This window comes from Aphanomyces invadans, assembly GCF_000520115.1.
Source record: "Aphanomyces invadans strain NJM9701 unplaced genomic scaffold supercont1.1, whole genome shotgun sequence".
NCBI classification, from domain to species: domain Eukaryota; phylum Oomycota; class Saprolegniomycetes; order Saprolegniales; family Verrucalvaceae; genus Aphanomyces; species Aphanomyces invadans.
The window spans coordinates 766,337-780,133 of record NW_008580146.1 but is presented as its reverse complement, the minus strand read 5'-3'; the positions used below and the strand labels follow the sequence as shown (position 1 = coordinate 780,133).

The window sequence follows — 13,797 nt, the reverse complement described above, 5'->3', positions numbered from 1 at the left end:
GCTATCATGCGGTAGTTGGCCGACCCGCAGCACCCAAATTTTGGGCAGAGTACAGTACTGTAGTACGACACCGAACGCATGGCACGCAGCATACTCACGGATGCAGCTGGATTTTGCCACAACGCATCCAAAACGTCGAAATAAAGCAATCGGATTGGATGAATTTCATGAATATTTGGAAAACGCGAAAAAGCAAGGGTGCAATCTGATCAAGGACTACTTCGTCGTCGTTACGTTGGTGAGATGAGCCTGGATTATACTGACGACCTTCAAGTTTCGGATCGCCGGCATTTGGAAACCGGTCGCGCACCATGCACCGCGAGTCGGAATTCCTGGATGAGCCCGTGCGCATGGTGGGCCGTGGCAACTGGAAAGTTGACACGAATGCGCGGTTGTCCGTCGCGGTCCACGAAAATGACGAACCCTTTGTCCACACATTCCGTCACATCTGGCCGCTCGTCTTCGCCTGTGCGTGGCGTTCGTTCATCTGTCGTGCGATGGCGTGGATCATAATGGCGTCTCGTAGTTGTGTTCCTCGGCGGCACGTCGTTTGGTATTTCAGTCGTGGTCAAGAAGTACGAAATCGATCCGCTCTATGGCAACTGGACCATGGCCCAGTATAAAGAAGACACAGTGCTCGGAGAACGATGCCAGGCTGTGGATCACGACATGCCGTGGCGAGAATTGAAGCGAAAGTTGTTAGGTTGCCGCCGCGGTCAGTACTATGTACGTCATTCGCTAGCATGTCATGATCTCATGGGGATGTCAGGATCCATTGCATGATGACTGCGCCGAATGCCCGGCTGAGTCGCCGAACGACAAGGTGTTTTCTGTATTTTGGGAAACTCAAAGCAATTGCCAGCATGTAACACTCTCGTCATGATGCGGCGAGGACACCTCATTTGACCCTGTAGCTGGTTGCGAACCCAAACACTCGGTTCGTCACGCACGTGATGTGGTCGTTCGTGGAACCAGCTGAGGATGGCGCGGTGCCCCTCCAGTTTCAGTACTGGAGCCAGGAGCACATCAAAGACTGCATTTTGCAGTTGCGCATGTACGAACCACCCGAGCTGCTCGACATTTTCATCGCCAACGAACGCAGGAGGTGTATCAAGAATTTGGTTGCAATCGGCGGGGCGTCGGCCCGCGAGCGATTCCTCGGGCTCAAAGACCCTGCCAACCTCAAGCGGTTCAAGGAATCTTCCATGAAAGTGATTAAAGAGTACGTCCTTCGGCGTACCCCATCGGTACCTCAGCAAAGTTGTCCACTGTAGATTTGGCTTTGACGGCATCGATGTCGACGATGAAACGGGCAACATGCGGGGAACCCATCAGGACTGGCTCAAGTATCATGGACCCGTCGCTGTGAGCTATCTGCAAGCGCTGCGACAAGGTGTGAAATCACCCTCCTACTTCTTTTGCTGCCATGCTCACGGCGGACAACATGCACTAGGCCTCGATGAAATTCAACAGCCCACTGAACCTCGGTACATTTTGTCGTGGGACGAGTTTCCGTCGTCGTGGGACCCTCCGAACGCAACCAACAAAGACTACCCTGGCTGCATCATCCACGAGGAAGGTCAAGACGGATGGCATCGGTGCTACGACCCACGCATCACTGACTTTGTCGACATGGTGAACGTCATGTTTTACAACATTAACGGAGGCAACGTACGGTCGCTCACCAATTTCGAGTGGCCTCCAAGCGACATTTTTTGGTAGTGGGTGTACGAGGTCGTGATGAAAGACACGCTCCCCATGAAAGCAACAAAGGTGATCCCCACCAACAAGCTAATCCTTGGCGCGTGTTCCGGCATGGGGTGCGTCTTGGAGCAGCCAGCAGGGCAGGAAGTGTTCAATGCGGGCAACGGGTCTGCCTACTACAAAGGTACCACCCCGCCCGAAACTCTCCAGCATTTCCTTGCCTGACGACGTGGTTTGTAGGCACGATGTTGTGGAGTGGCACCATCGACATTCTATTTGAAAACTCATCCTGCATGAGTCGGATGGGCCGCGCAGGCAACTACGGCGTCAAAATGCCATTTCGAAGTCCCCTGAATTAATCTAGGTCTGCACCAAGCGATAGTTCCTGCTAGTCATATAGGGTAAGATGGGTTGCATTCAATGGACTACACCGTGTTACCAGCCAAGAATCACACGAGAAATGTCCGAATGCATGCTGATCTCATGGTGCAAACGTCATCAACATTACCTGTACTGCTGTCGCCCTCGTCTCCCGCAGCGACACAACGAATACCCCTGCATACCCACTGCCCATGATGAGCGTAAGGAATTATTCGTGCAGCAGTCTCTAAAACGCGTTCTGTCGCTTTTACGTGATGGAATATTGAGAATTTTATCTACGGATGGGGGGCCCGAAACGGCATCTTGACGCCGTAATTGCCCGTGCGGCCCATGCGACGAAGACAGGACGAATTTTCGTGCAAAATGTCAATTGTCGCACTCCAAAGCATTGTTCCTGTGCGAAAGCCATGTCACGACTCAACCATCAAGCACGAGCTGTAGCTGCCTGTACCTCCATAGAACGCCGAGCCATTGCCAGCATTCATGACCTCTTGGCCATCCGGTTGAGGAAGTACACACCCTTGACCTGAGCATGCCCCGAGAATGATTTTCTTCGGGTCCTTGATCGCAGGCAAGACCAGCGCTGGCAAATGCGTAGCCATGAGGTCCAAGAACGGATTCTACGCACAACCAACGATGCATCACGCTGTGTGGCACCGGCCAGCAAACGTACCCCGAATGTGGGGAACCCATACATGTTGTAAAACATGATGTTGATGAAATCGACGATGTCGGCAATACGCGGCTCCCAGCATCGGTGCCATCCGTCATCGTAGTTGTACAGTTCGCAGTCTGATTTGGTCCACGACTGGGGAAACTCATCCCACGACAAAATGTACCGAGGTTCGTCGGGCAGTTGAGCTTGATCGAGGCCTACGGACACCACGACCCCGTGACCTCACGTTTGTATGTTGGCGCAATACCCTTTCGAAGCGCCGTCAAATAGTCCACCACAGTCTGACCATGGTAATCTTTCCACTTGCCCTTGTTGATGATCATGTTGGCCGTCTCGTCGTCAATATCGACACCGTCAAAGCCATATCTACGATCACGAGATGAGATGGCACAGAGCATCGGACGGTAGAGCAACGAACTTTTTCACCAACGTCACGGCCGACGAGACAAATCGTTGGAGGTTTTCCGGTTGGCGGAGGCCAAAAAACATGTTTCGATTGTCAGCTCCGCCGAGCGCGACAATGCTCTTGATGCAACGCCTAGAAGGTAGACGTATGGCATGATCGACACATCGGGCGTCGCGTACATGCGAAGTTGCGCGATGCAGTCCATGATGTGATTATCGTCCCAGTACTGCAGCTTTTGCTCGACGCTGCCATCGTCGCGCAGAGTTGAGAACGACCACATCACGTGCGTCACGAATCGAATGTTCGGATCGCCGACGAGCTATTACCGTCGTGCATGAAGAGCGTCAAGGGACAGGTGTGTACGTACATGTTGGCAATTGCTCTGGGTTTCCCAAAACACGGCAAACACTTTGTCTGTGGGCTGCGGGGCCGGACACGCTTGGCAGTCGTTGTGCATCGGATCGTAGTATTCAAAGCGGCGGCACTGGCGAATCTTTCGACTCAGTTCTTTCCACGGCACAGCGTGGTCCACGGCCCTGCACTGCTCGCCAAGCACTTGTTCCTCTCGGAACACAGACATGGTTACATTGCCGTACGACGGATCCACTTCGTACGTCTTGACGAGGAACCCGACACCATACGACGAGGTTGCGAGAAATACCACTACACGCAATACACGCTGTCATGAGAGGATGCTCCATCCAGGAGACGTACGGCCAAAGATGACCGGCCAAATATGACGACACGTGTGCGTGAACGACACCTCGTCGGAAGCCATGAACTTCTCCTGCACGCAGTACACTGGGATTGTTCGTAGCTGCGCGTCTGTTTGTCGTTCGGGCTCATCATAGTAGCTCGTTCGGTCCATCGGCGCTCTCGGGGACTCGCTGGCTACTATACCTTCTCTCTCTTGCGTTGGGTGCCGTGCTCATGAGCTGCCGGAAAATGCGATACTAATTTGCGTATTTTATGTGGCGGGCAAGGTATCCCGGCATTACCAACACGGCGTCTTTTGATCGGGTTGCACACGCCGCTCGCGGTGTGGATGCGACGTCACCGCAAATTGTCGACGGCGTTGTGCTCTGCTCATCCCAGCAACGAAGAGGGCACGAAGGAGCTCCAGTTAGCGTATTCATCCCGTGCAGGGACGAGTGCAGAGTGCGGTCTGCCACCCGTTCGTGTGTGGCCTCTACAGTGAATTTCGTGAAACTTGTTGATTGTATGGTATCGAATATGCCAATTCGATGCTGACATTGCGTCAAAACCAATTGTTCGAATGTCGAACAACCACCATGATAGCATTGTACTGTAGCCGTCGCTCGCAAACGCGGTATTTCACACAGGTGAAATGTCCATCGTCCCGGCGCGCTCGCGACCACGTCTGGAAGGTCGCCTTGCTACGTTTCTCCCACCTCGGTGTGGTCCTACTACGTTTCTGCATTAAGAAAACGGACTACGACGGTGGCATCCGAAACGGCATCTTGACGCCGTAGTTGCCGGCCCGCCCCATGCGGTTCGTCGAGCTCGAATTCTCGAACAAGATGTCGATGGTTGCACTCCACAGCATGGTGCCTATGTGGGAGGGTCAGCGGTCGATGGATGCGCCACGACGCTCACCTTTGTAGTACGCTGACCCATTGCCTGCGTTAAATACTTCCTGGCCAGGTGGCTGGTCAGTGACGCATCCCATTCCACAGCACGCGCCGACAACGATTTTGTCCCGGGGAATCACTGCCGCAGCTTTGTTTGGCAGCGTGTCGTCGATGACGGCACGGTAGACACCCTAGTCACACACGTCCGTCAACGTCTCAAATTGTTCGCGACGGGGATGCCGTACATCACCCCCATTGATGTTGTAAAACATCACATTCACAAAGTCGACAATCGACGAGATGCGTGGCTCGAAGCACCGATGCCACCCGTCTTCGCCCTCCGTGTATCGAATGCACCCTTTGTAGTTGGCATCGTCTGGCTTCGGCGGGTCCCACGCGTAGGGAAACTCATCCCACGACAGCAAGTACCGCGGCTCCCCTGGTCGTTGTGCTGTGTCCAGTCCTGGCCCATTCATTTGTCCATGGTACCGTTTCTCCATGTGGGTGGGTTACCTTCGCGCAGGGCTGTCAAGTAGCTAACGACGGTCGGGCCGTGGCTTTTAAGCCAGTTGCCTCCCGTCGCCACCATGTTACCAGTTTCGTCGTCGACGTCGATGCCGTCAAAGTCATAGCTACCGCACAGTGCGTGAGCCTGCGTCGACGAAACAGGTCGGGTACAATTGGACGAGTTTGATCGCACTCGCTTTGAATCGGGCGAGGTTTTCTGGTTTTTTCAGACCCAGGAATCGCTCGCGGAACGACGCCCCGCCGACAGCAATCATGCTCTTGATGCATCGCCTGCCCAATTCCACGCGTGAAAACGTTGTAACGACGAGTGACCGGACGACGTACATGCGAAGCTGCCCAATGCAGTCGCGAATGTGCTCGTCATCCCAGAATTGGAGCTTCGTCTTGATTGTGCCGTCTTCGAGCGGCTCGGCAAACGACCAAATGACGTGGGTCACATACCGCGTGCTCGCATCTTCTACGAGCTACATCCAGATGAAATCTGAACAGCATGGCGAAACAACACGAACCCGCTTGCAGTCGCTCTGGGTTTCCCAAAACACGGCAAAGATCTTGTCTTCGGGTTTTGCGGATGGACACAAGTTGCAGTCGTTGTGCAGGGGGTCCTGATCACCATGAAAAGTCACACAGAGTCCCTCACACAGGGTCCTACATAGTATTCGTGGCGATGACACTGCTTGAGTTTGCGCTTGAGCTCTCGCCACGGCACTGCGTGGTCGACAGCCCGACAGCTCTCCCCCATCACTACGTCCTCTTGGTACTGGGCAAGTGTAAAATTCCCATATTCTGGGTCGACCCAGCCATATTTGACCAGTTTGGACACTCCGAACGACGCAGCTGCCAGGTACACCACTGCGTCGATTGTCATCGAGGGTTCGTACGAGCGGGCACGAGAATGGAGTACGTCTTACATGCAAAGATCAACGGCCAGCAGTGAACCATGGATGGCTTCAGTGTCACGACACTGTCATCCACGGACAACGTGTGGGCGATGTGTTGATGGTGGCTCCTTGTGCTGTTCTTCGGGGCCTCCAGGACAGGAAACGATTCGTCAATGTCCCGAGGGTACATGACCATGTCGTCGTCGTCGTAGTCTCCATTGGCCTGGGTAACCCGTGCGGGCTCTGTGCCGAACATAGACGATCGGTACGTCTTGCTGTTGGACATCGGGCGCCTTGTCGATGTGGTGAACTGAACGAACGCCGCCCCTCCGGACACCGCCAATCACAACCAGACCGCGCTTTGCATCCGAACAGAGTGGGATTCCACCCTTTTCAACCCAGGATTTTGCCCAATGCTGCTTGCTGTCTGGGAATTGTCCTCAAAACTTGCCAACCACCACACGTGACATGGCCAGAGGGGTGTTGTAACAAAGGTGCGGGGCCCTACCGCTTTCAAAGCCCCAGGGTACTAGCAATGCATCGTTCAGGCGTGGCAAGATGTAAAAAGGTTGCTCTGGTCCTGTCTTGCCTTTCCAGCTGTTCGACAATTGCATTTGTACCACAGGCGCAAACTCGCGGGGAATTTTCCAGGTGTTTTTTACGTGGGGAGGGTGCACCGTTGTGGTACGTCATGTGCCTGCTTCTGGTTCCTTGAGTCGGCACATCTCCTCTGCGATCGAGCCATGCCAGCGTCATAGAGGCTCGACTTCCTCCTTTCTCTTTGACTTGGGCGACCGATGAACGATGATTTGGATTGACTCTGAACGTTGCAAACCAGCACGACAGACAGAATGTCGCAGGATATGCACGAGGTATACTCAGGTGGTCTGCCTCACACACGCTTGGCACGCCGTGCAATGGGCCTCCCATACTTACACATTATGTCCATTGTCGACGTCGAGACCTCCGAGAACAAAGCGAACTCTCCAAGCCCTTCCAGGATGTCATGGTGGAGTTTCTAACACTCGAGGCACCGGGGTGTGGAGGCACGCCCTTCGTTCCCCTCCCCATATTTTGCACTGTACACTTGCAATCCGAACTCAGCAGGTCTCGAGCTGGGCACTCCACGTTTTGGTGGGTTCCGTTAAATTCGGCGTCGCTCGGCTACCAAGGTGGTGCTTGTGACACACCAAGGCACGGATGGACCATGTCGTGGTACGTGCGGCCCTTCTGAGCATGTATGCAGACCCACCCTCTCACATATCAAGGGCTCATGCCTCGACCACTGGCAGCGACCACGAGCGGGTTTTCGTAGACGTATCTGCGCGTTTCATTGACCTGCCAAGAGTCCGCATGCATGCTTCCTCTGTCGCTTCGAGTCGGAAAGAGTGCGGCGAACGACTGGCTTGAATGTCCACCAACATATGAAGACCACGATGCCGAGAGAACAAGACCGTGTAAAATGTGAAAGATGATCAAACTTTAACACTGTACATCCTGTTTTCAAGAATCGTAAGCTCTTCAAACGTGGCATGAAACATGTTGCCAAAGTGCATGGTGCGTTGATTGCTTCGTCCGCAGGTACGGGAGAGCGCACACATCATCTTCGATGGCTTACCACCACAAAAACCTTGGAATTCGATAAATGACGATGATATCTAGAGATAGAGTATATTACATCCGCATGACTTTCGGTGCATCTGCGACACTCATTTGACACGAATAACTACTCTACGTAATGGATATATAAAAATATAGAGTGTCCGACTGAATGTATCGTGCGACTGGAATTGCGGTGCGAACCTGGACCAGATGATTGCCGGTATGGGAGCGACAAGTTCTGCTTTGTTGTTCCATGCGAAGGCAGCAACTGCGTCAAGAGGATCGCGTGGGCTGCGATTCCCCATGTGCCCAGCTGAAATTGTACGGCTCGCGCGCTGCAGAATTTGCCTTGTCGCCTCTTTGTCAGTTGTTGATGTCAACATCCGGATAACCCCATCCAGTTGGGTTACGACGAGGAGCTCAATATACGACGATGGCCGCCGGCTGCACAGCTTCCCACTGCACCGTGGTGGATGGGTCCTTTGGTTGTGCGTTCACAGAGATGGAAGTGACGCTGCTTCGGGACCTCGTAGAATGGCTTGAACACCGCGTCTGTTCATTCTACTCTCGTTTCAAGATGCTGAAAATTCCCATCTTTCCCAGTCTTGTCGGAATTACTGAAGCTGTTGCAGTCCGCGTGGGAGTCCCGCACTTGTTCCATGGCATTGCTCGAATCGCTGAGCCATGGGTATCCTCTGTCGACGCCATCCTTGGTGGACTCGTGCTTAACATCATCCGGTTCATCATGCGTATCTGCGGACTCGAAGTCGATGATAACCGATCGGTGGTATCTATCACCAGGAGCACCGCCCAGCTGGATCGAACCATTGAGAAACTCGAGAACGAGCTCGTGCGTGTGCAGACTCAATTGGCTATCGAAAAGCGCGAGAAAGACGATCTCAACGCGACCGTTCGTCGTGTGCTGGTCATGATGACCCACGAGAACGACGCACTTGAAGCATTTTGTGACGATCAAGCATCGACACATATATCGTCTGCTCGTAACAAATTCCTTGAAGACGAAATAGCTGTCGTACGTCAAGAAGCTGCCGCTCTCGCGTCGGCAAACGACGAGCTGCGGCGAGAATCGGCTACAGTTGGCCACTTGGCAACCACATCAGTATCGAAGCACAACTTGGACGCCCAAGGGCTTGTGGTCACCGCAACCAGCGAAGCCTCTGGCTCGTCTATATCTTCAACCGTCCCACCAGCCATAATGTACCTCGCGGAGGCAACGTATCCTTCGAGCAAACTCCCGACCGACTCAAGACTAACATCATCTATACCAGACTTCGTGTCTATTAAGGCAGTCAAGGCACGTCCAGGCGTTCACAAGCGCGCCGTTCATCAGCAGGCGATGCGGAGCAAGATCGAGACGTTGGAGGGCGTTAAAGCGTAGAGTTGGCTCGCCTCTAACATGGTCTTGAGTTGTTCAGTCGCCATGTCTTCTTCGTGCTGCGTGGCCAACGCGTCCATCAACACGGCTGCTTTCGTTGAAGGCATGCTGAGCACCATCGACGCTTCTCGCAGTCTAACGTGAAGTGCAGAAACATGATGTCCCGGCAACTGATTTCGAACCTACTTTCGGACGTATGCGTCGGGGCGAGCAGTGTATGGCGTCAATACCTGCGCGACCGCATTTACGTCGTGCCGGAACTGCACTCGTCCATTCATTGTTATCGACTACACACGAATACACGACAGGATTTTTAGGTTTCATAGACCTGCAGCGCACCACCCACCTTAAGACGCAGTACAATGCACAGCACGTGGCTGTCCACTTCTTTCAACACGGCTTTCCAAAACTCGTCGAACGACGCCGAGTTCAACGTGGCATGCGTGAAAGCCTTGGCACAATCGAAGGTAGGGGGATGGAGGGGAAGGAAGGAGCACTCCGTACCAAGTGCTTTTGAAGCAATTCCAAGGCGCCACCGAGCTCTGGCGACACATCGTGCTCCATACGGTCGACGTCGCGAGGTTCAGTCCACCGAGGGCTATACGCGGCGGCGTTAGTTTATGCATCTTGTGAGTAGAAGCTCTGGGAAACGACGGACCTGTCTTTGTACTGCCCCAGCTGTGTGCGGATCGCAGCAATGGAGGCCTGCACGAGTGCATCTTCCAGTGACTGCACTCCACCTTGGAACCACGTTGACTCGTTTTGAAACATCGAGCCTTCTAGCGTGTATGCATCGTCCCCTTCGTCCGATCCAGTATCATCGGTGTCGACGGACGCAGGATCTGGTGAGGTCGTTGAAATGCTTGTCGGCCCGTGTAAGCTTCGAAATAGTGTCTAGAGGGTGCTGTCGTCAAAATAACGAACGATGCCAACCCAGCACAACCAACCGAGCCGACAGAGTACGCGGCCGAAAACGCTGCCGTGGGCAGAACCAGCGACCCTTGCCCCAACAGCGCATGCGTGACATTCTTGGCTTCTTGAGTTTGGAGCAACGGGTTCAGCACCGTTTTGGATAACCCGACAACTTTTTGCTTGAGCTTCAATGGCACAGACGACGGCTGATGGAGCGTGACCTTGGCAATGGGCAAAAGTTCCACAAAGACCTTGGTTTCGTCGAGTTCTTTCAGGAGCTGCTGCACAAACCATGCCGTGTTGATGGCGGCACCATACCCGCGCAACGCAGTCGGCACTTTGTTCTACTGCAACAATAACTGTTTGTTACGGCTCCATCCCAACACACCGTCAACGTCGCCCCAACGACAAGAGTTTGCGAGATTTGGTGCGTCCACCCATATCTCTCGACAGCCTACCAATCGGTCAGATCTATTCAGTAGGACGCAGTTCGAACCAAATGGCATTGGTACAACCACGGCTTGACCACTTGGGCAACGTAAGTGTATCGATGCGTCGGGTCAGTCAGAAATTGGAAGCTACAAATACACGAGAAGTTCACTTCCAGTCGCAAATACATTGTAGTACCGCCTTGTCAAGGCGTCCAAGGTGGCAGTGATGGCGTAGGCTGCATTGGTCACCTTGTCATCGTCCGAGACGTAAGTCCAAGCCACGTCCTCGCGAAGATACGTGAGCATGGCTGTCTGCGCGTACTCTAAGTCGATTTGCAGCCACAGATCCAAGGCACTCGGGTTGCTCGACACTTCGTCGAGCACATGGCGGTATTTTTGATTGAGCACCCGCGGCGGTCGGTAGTTGAACTCGTCCCGAAGAGTCTGCCACGATTCCCCCATGGCAGTCAGGATCGACACCATCCAATCGCGAACGTACCCATTCAAACTCGACCACTTCATCGATCGTGTGGCATAGCAGTGCCTTGTTCTACGGCGTCGAGGGAGTGACTTCAAGTTCCTGCCATGAAAAACCCACGAGCAACAAAATTGGCATCGTCTGCTTCAGTTTGGCGCGCACGGGCTGCAACAGTCCGTGGATGAACAACGCGAGGCCGTCAGGTTTGGTTGGTGACGGGTTTTGGGACGATGTCAGTCCCTCCGCGAGTGCTGGCCGCACGACCGCATGCAGGAATTCGGCATGTCCTCTACACGACTGCTCGATTAACACACCCTTCAAGGATTTTGATGCCGAGACGTACCGAAGCAGTTCAAGTACGTGCATCAAATACCATTCGGGTTTGGCTACGTCGTTTGTTTTGACGTCCGTGTTGAAATGGAAATGAAAGCGACGCACGAGCGGCTGGAGCAGCCGATGCATAACCCACAGCTCCGACATCTACCACCACGAGATTTCGATTGAGTGTGAATATCCCGCGACGAAGCTACCTCGGCCTCAACCCCTTCGGGAGATACTGACGCCAAAGCTAGTTGCACTTGAACCAGAGTAGTAAACTTGCGTCGAAATGCAGTCAACTGAGCTTCCTATTCCATCTTTGTAGCACCGATCCAAATGCACTTGCTCAACCTGGGACACAAAATCCGCCTCGACAAGATACTGCGGCCAGTTTAGGTCCTGTAGCGCGGCATCGAAGGCGTTCGTGTGAAAAATTTGAAATTCCACCGCCAGATACGCCATTCGCTGTTTGATCAGGGACTAGATGCGCAACCTCAACCATCATGACCGACCATGGACAGCGACGTACGCGAAGGTTGAGCTGTAGCGACGAGTCCAATCCAAAATGCGATGACAGAGACTGGTTGAGGGCTGCCAGAGCCACGAATGCATCAATATCTCCTACGACAACAGTTCAGAAACCGAGCGGCCAACATCATGCTGGACCATTTGAATTCGCCGAAGTCTTGGCTTGGGCACTGAGTGTTTCCACTTCCAAGAGCAACTCATAGTACTGAATTTTTGTTTGGAGGTGCTGCAATCGCGTTGTTTGGGGCTCGAGGATCGCGCACAACTCTCCCGAGTGGGCGTGGAGTTGCTCAAGCTTCATTTGTACAGTTTCTGCACTTAACTCCATAGACGTCATTTGCGTCTGTCTTTCCAATGCGCATTTGCGCTCGTTGTCGGCTAGTTGCGGAAGTGCCGATTCAATGGCATCTTGTTCTGCCTTCAGCGACTGAATGGCTTCTTTCGCCATGCGATATAGGTCACAAAGCTCACCCTTCTTGTACTCCTTAAGGTTCAGCAACATTTCTTCGCATGCGCGGAGCTGGGTCGTCATTATCTCGGCCACCGCCATTGCCTTTGGCCGCACGATCGTTGTGCTTTGGTGGCAATGCGACAGAAAATACCCATGTCAGCCAATCCGGTTCATTCAGTATCCTGTGATATATAATACTCACAAGATATTCATTCTTACAAGATGTCACATTCATCAACGAGCTTTGTGCCATTCAACATGTTCCTGCGCGCCGCATCTCGCATCAAACCTTCGCCGGCATTTCGATGCTTCTCGTCGATGGTGAGCTTGACGGTCAATGGAAATCCGTGCCAAGCGACAATTTCTAAATCCTTGGACAACAAGAAGGCCATTCTTTGCTTGCCTGGAGCGTTGGGTACGTCCGATGGATGTGACGAGAAATTGACCGCCACCTGCTGCAGGCACTGGCGCAACAGACTTTGCGGCGCAGTTGACAGGTCTTGCGGATGAATATTCTGTAATCGCTTTCCATCCGGACACTTCGCAGGTCCGGTCCCTCGACTTCCTTGAGAAAAACGCACATGATGCGGCGGCGTTCATGGCAGGCCTTGGCTACAACAAGGTACTCGTAGTTCGTTCAGCAATGCAGACGATTCAGAATGACCTTAGTATTCTGTCCTTGGTTGGAGCGACGGGGCCAACAGCAGCGTTATCCTGGCCGCTGAGTACCCTCAACACATGGAGCGATTGGTGCTGATGGGGGGAAACGTACGATTGCAGCGTCGATGATCCTTGTGTTGACCTGGCTGCGTCAGGCATTTGTGTCGGACGAAGATTTGGCTTTGTATGCTGGCGTGGCCGACGTGACCAAGTGGAGTGTAAAGCGCCGGGAAGAATTGAGTGCCATTCATGGGGGCGTTGAGGAACTTCAAACCAAGTGGACAGGTTGGTGGCGTCAACTTTCACTAAAATGCAAGCTTACTGGAATGCAGAATGGATTGCCACGATGCGGCGCATTCTCGAAGAAAAGCATGGCGACCTTTGCACGGCGTACTTGCCCGACGTCAAATGCAAAACTCTGGTGATGCACGGCGAAGAGGTAGGCTCGATATTTATATCGAATATATATATCCCGCACAGACAGTAAATTCCTCTAAACGGTAGGACGCGTTGGTACCGACGTTCCAAGCAGAGTACCTCAGCGAGCGCATCCTGCACTCGAAGTTGATCACGTTGCCGGGCGCTGGCCACACGTTCCACTTGAATGGGCGGTGGTCAACCCACGCAAACGAGGTCATTCGAACGTTCCTGAACGAACCAGACGACAGCGCGACGCACAGCCGCGAATTTTCCGCGATGCCGCCAAAAGATCGCAACAGCGGACCGGTTGTTACGCACTCGGGGCCGCGATGCTAATTCAGCCAGCTAGACAGACCATCCACATTCATGCTAATCAAGTGGACGTCGCCTTCTCACCTTGAACGTGTTTGAGTGTCTAGTTGTGCCGCAGACT

At 53.4% G+C, this 13,797-nt stretch overlaps 6 protein-coding genes across 8 annotated transcripts; 3 read left to right on the top strand and 3 right to left on the bottom strand.

The window, feature by feature from the left end:
* Positions 1–252: 252 nt before the first annotated feature.
* On the top strand, positions 253–2,212 carry H310_00226 (hypothetical protein). The gene is made up of 9 exons (XM_008862926.1): positions 253–468; positions 527–726; positions 770–865; positions 915–1,054; positions 1,103–1,222; positions 1,275–1,393; positions 1,454–1,671; positions 1,723–1,888; positions 1,945–2,212. Exons 1-9 carry the CDS (start codon positions 312–314, stop codon positions 2,061–2,063), a joined length of 1,335 nt encoding a protein of 444 aa, XP_008861148.1. The 5' UTR covers positions 253–311; the 3' UTR covers positions 2,064–2,212.
* A 91-nt stretch (positions 2,213–2,303) lies between these two features.
* H310_00225 (hypothetical protein) lies at positions 2,304–4,103 on the bottom strand. Its single transcript, XM_008862925.1, has 8 exons — positions 3,882–4,103; positions 3,535–3,830; positions 3,347–3,486; positions 3,180–3,299; positions 3,009–3,127; positions 2,759–2,958; positions 2,537–2,705; positions 2,304–2,479 (listed from the first exon to the last, which is right to left on the bottom strand). Exons 1-8 carry the CDS (start codon positions 4,033–4,035, stop codon positions 2,361–2,363), a joined length of 1,317 nt encoding a protein of 438 aa, XP_008861147.1. The 5' UTR covers positions 4,036–4,103; the 3' UTR covers positions 2,304–2,360.
* Positions 4,104–4,362: 259 nt separating this feature from the next.
* Positions 4,363–6,517, bottom strand: H310_00224 (hypothetical protein). The gene is made up of 9 exons (XM_008862924.1): positions 6,199–6,517; positions 5,940–6,139; positions 5,797–5,892; positions 5,612–5,751; positions 5,438–5,557; positions 5,273–5,391; positions 5,005–5,222; positions 4,785–4,950; positions 4,363–4,739 (listed from the first exon to the last, which is right to left on the bottom strand). The coding sequence occupies exons 1-9, from the start codon at positions 6,452–6,454 to the stop codon at positions 4,621–4,623; spliced, it is 1,434 nt and encodes a 477-aa protein (XP_008861146.1). The 5' UTR covers positions 6,455–6,517; the 3' UTR covers positions 4,363–4,620.
* A 1,443-nt stretch (positions 6,518–7,960) lies between these two features.
* H310_00222 (hypothetical protein) lies at positions 7,961–12,422 on the bottom strand. Of its 3 annotated transcripts, XM_008862920.1 has the most exons (16): positions 11,972–12,422; positions 11,835–11,926; positions 11,657–11,785; positions 11,518–11,613; positions 11,331–11,467; positions 11,108–11,276; positions 11,009–11,059; positions 10,706–10,953; positions 10,575–10,656; positions 10,467–10,532; positions 10,114–10,422; positions 9,825–10,060; positions 9,671–9,764; positions 9,513–9,617; positions 9,353–9,453; positions 7,961–9,301 (listed from the first exon to the last, which is right to left on the bottom strand). In XM_008862920.1, exons 1-16 carry the CDS (start codon positions 12,381–12,383, stop codon positions 9,118–9,120), a joined length of 2,511 nt encoding a protein of 836 aa, XP_008861142.1. In that variant the 5' UTR covers positions 12,384–12,422; the 3' UTR covers positions 7,961–9,117. The 3 variants fall into 3 exon arrangements, with proteins under 3 accessions (XP_008861142.1, XP_008861144.1, XP_008861143.1); XM_008862922.1 differs by having other exon boundaries at positions 11,835–12,422; XM_008862921.1 differs by having other exon boundaries at positions 9,513–9,764.
* Positions 8,273–9,075, top strand: H310_00223 (hypothetical protein; the record flags this gene model as incomplete). The annotated part of the gene is made up of 2 exons (XM_008862923.1): positions 8,273–9,006; positions 9,060–9,075. 2 exons carry the CDS (start codon positions 8,273–8,275, stop codon positions 9,073–9,075), a joined length of 750 nt encoding a protein of 249 aa, XP_008861145.1.
* Positions 12,423–12,486: 64 nt separating the features above from the next.
* Positions 12,487–13,759, top strand: H310_00221 (hypothetical protein). The gene is made up of 6 exons (XM_008862919.1): positions 12,487–12,699; positions 12,746–12,906; positions 12,954–13,052; positions 13,100–13,229; positions 13,277–13,383; positions 13,449–13,759. The coding sequence occupies exons 1-6, from the start codon at positions 12,507–12,509 to the stop codon at positions 13,698–13,700; spliced, it is 942 nt and encodes a 313-aa protein (XP_008861141.1). The 5' UTR covers positions 12,487–12,506; the 3' UTR covers positions 13,701–13,759.
* The last annotated feature ends 38 nt before the right edge of the window (positions 13,760–13,797 follow it).

Coding starts and splice junctions, on each gene's coding strand:
- H310_00224 (XM_008862924.1), bottom strand. CDS start 6,454: ATGTCCAACAGCAAGACGTACCGATCGTCTATGTTCGGCACAGAGCCC. Junction 5,558..5,611: donor TGCATTGGGCAGCTTCGCAT/GTACGTCGTCCG, acceptor GGAATTGGGCAG/GCGATGCATCAAGAGCATGA. Junction 4,951..5,004: donor ACAACATCAATGGGGGTGAT/GTACGGCATCCC, acceptor GTGTGTGACTAG/GGTGTCTACCGTGCCGTCAT.
- H310_00221 (XM_008862919.1), top strand. CDS start 12,507: ATGTCACATTCATCAACGAGCTTTGTGCCATTCAACATGTTCCTGCGC. Junction 12,700..12,745: donor TTGCTTGCCTGGAGCGTTGG/GTACGTCCGATG, acceptor CACCTGCTGCAG/GCACTGGCGCAACAGACTTT. Junction 13,053..13,099: donor TGGTGCTGATGGGGGGAAAC/GTACGATTGCAG, acceptor TGGCTGCGTCAG/GCATTTGTGTCGGACGAAGA.
- H310_00226 (XM_008862926.1), top strand. CDS start 312: ATGCACCGCGAGTCGGAATTCCTGGATGAGCCCGTGCGCATGGTGGGC. Junction 469..526: donor CTGGCCGCTCGTCTTCGCCT/GTGCGTGGCGTT, acceptor GGCGTCTCGTAG/TTGTGTTCCTCGGCGGCACG. Junction 1,889..1,944: donor CGGGTCTGCCTACTACAAAG/GTACCACCCCGC, acceptor CGTGGTTTGTAG/GCACGATGTTGTGGAGTGGC.
- H310_00225 (XM_008862925.1), bottom strand. CDS start 4,035: ATGGACCGAACGAGCTACTATGATGAGCCCGAACGACAAACAGACGCG. Junction 3,831..3,881: donor TTGGCCGGTCATCTTTGGCC/GTACGTCTCCTG, acceptor TATTGCGTGTAG/TGGTATTTCTCGCAACCTCG. Junction 2,480..2,536: donor TGGCTCGGCGTTCTATGGAG/GTACAGGCAGCT, acceptor GCTTTCGCACAG/GAACAATGCTTTGGAGTGCG.
- H310_00222 (XM_008862920.1), bottom strand. CDS start 12,383: ATGGCGGTGGCCGAGATAATGACGACCCAGCTCCGCGCATGCGAAGAA. Junction 9,765..9,824: donor CTGGGGCAGTACAAAGACAG/GTCCGTCGTTTC, acceptor CGCCGCGTATAG/CCCTCGGTGGACTGAACCTC. Junction 9,302..9,352: donor CCCGACGCATACGTCCGAAA/GTAGGTTCGAAA, acceptor ACTTCACGTTAG/ACTGCGAGAAGCGTCGATGG.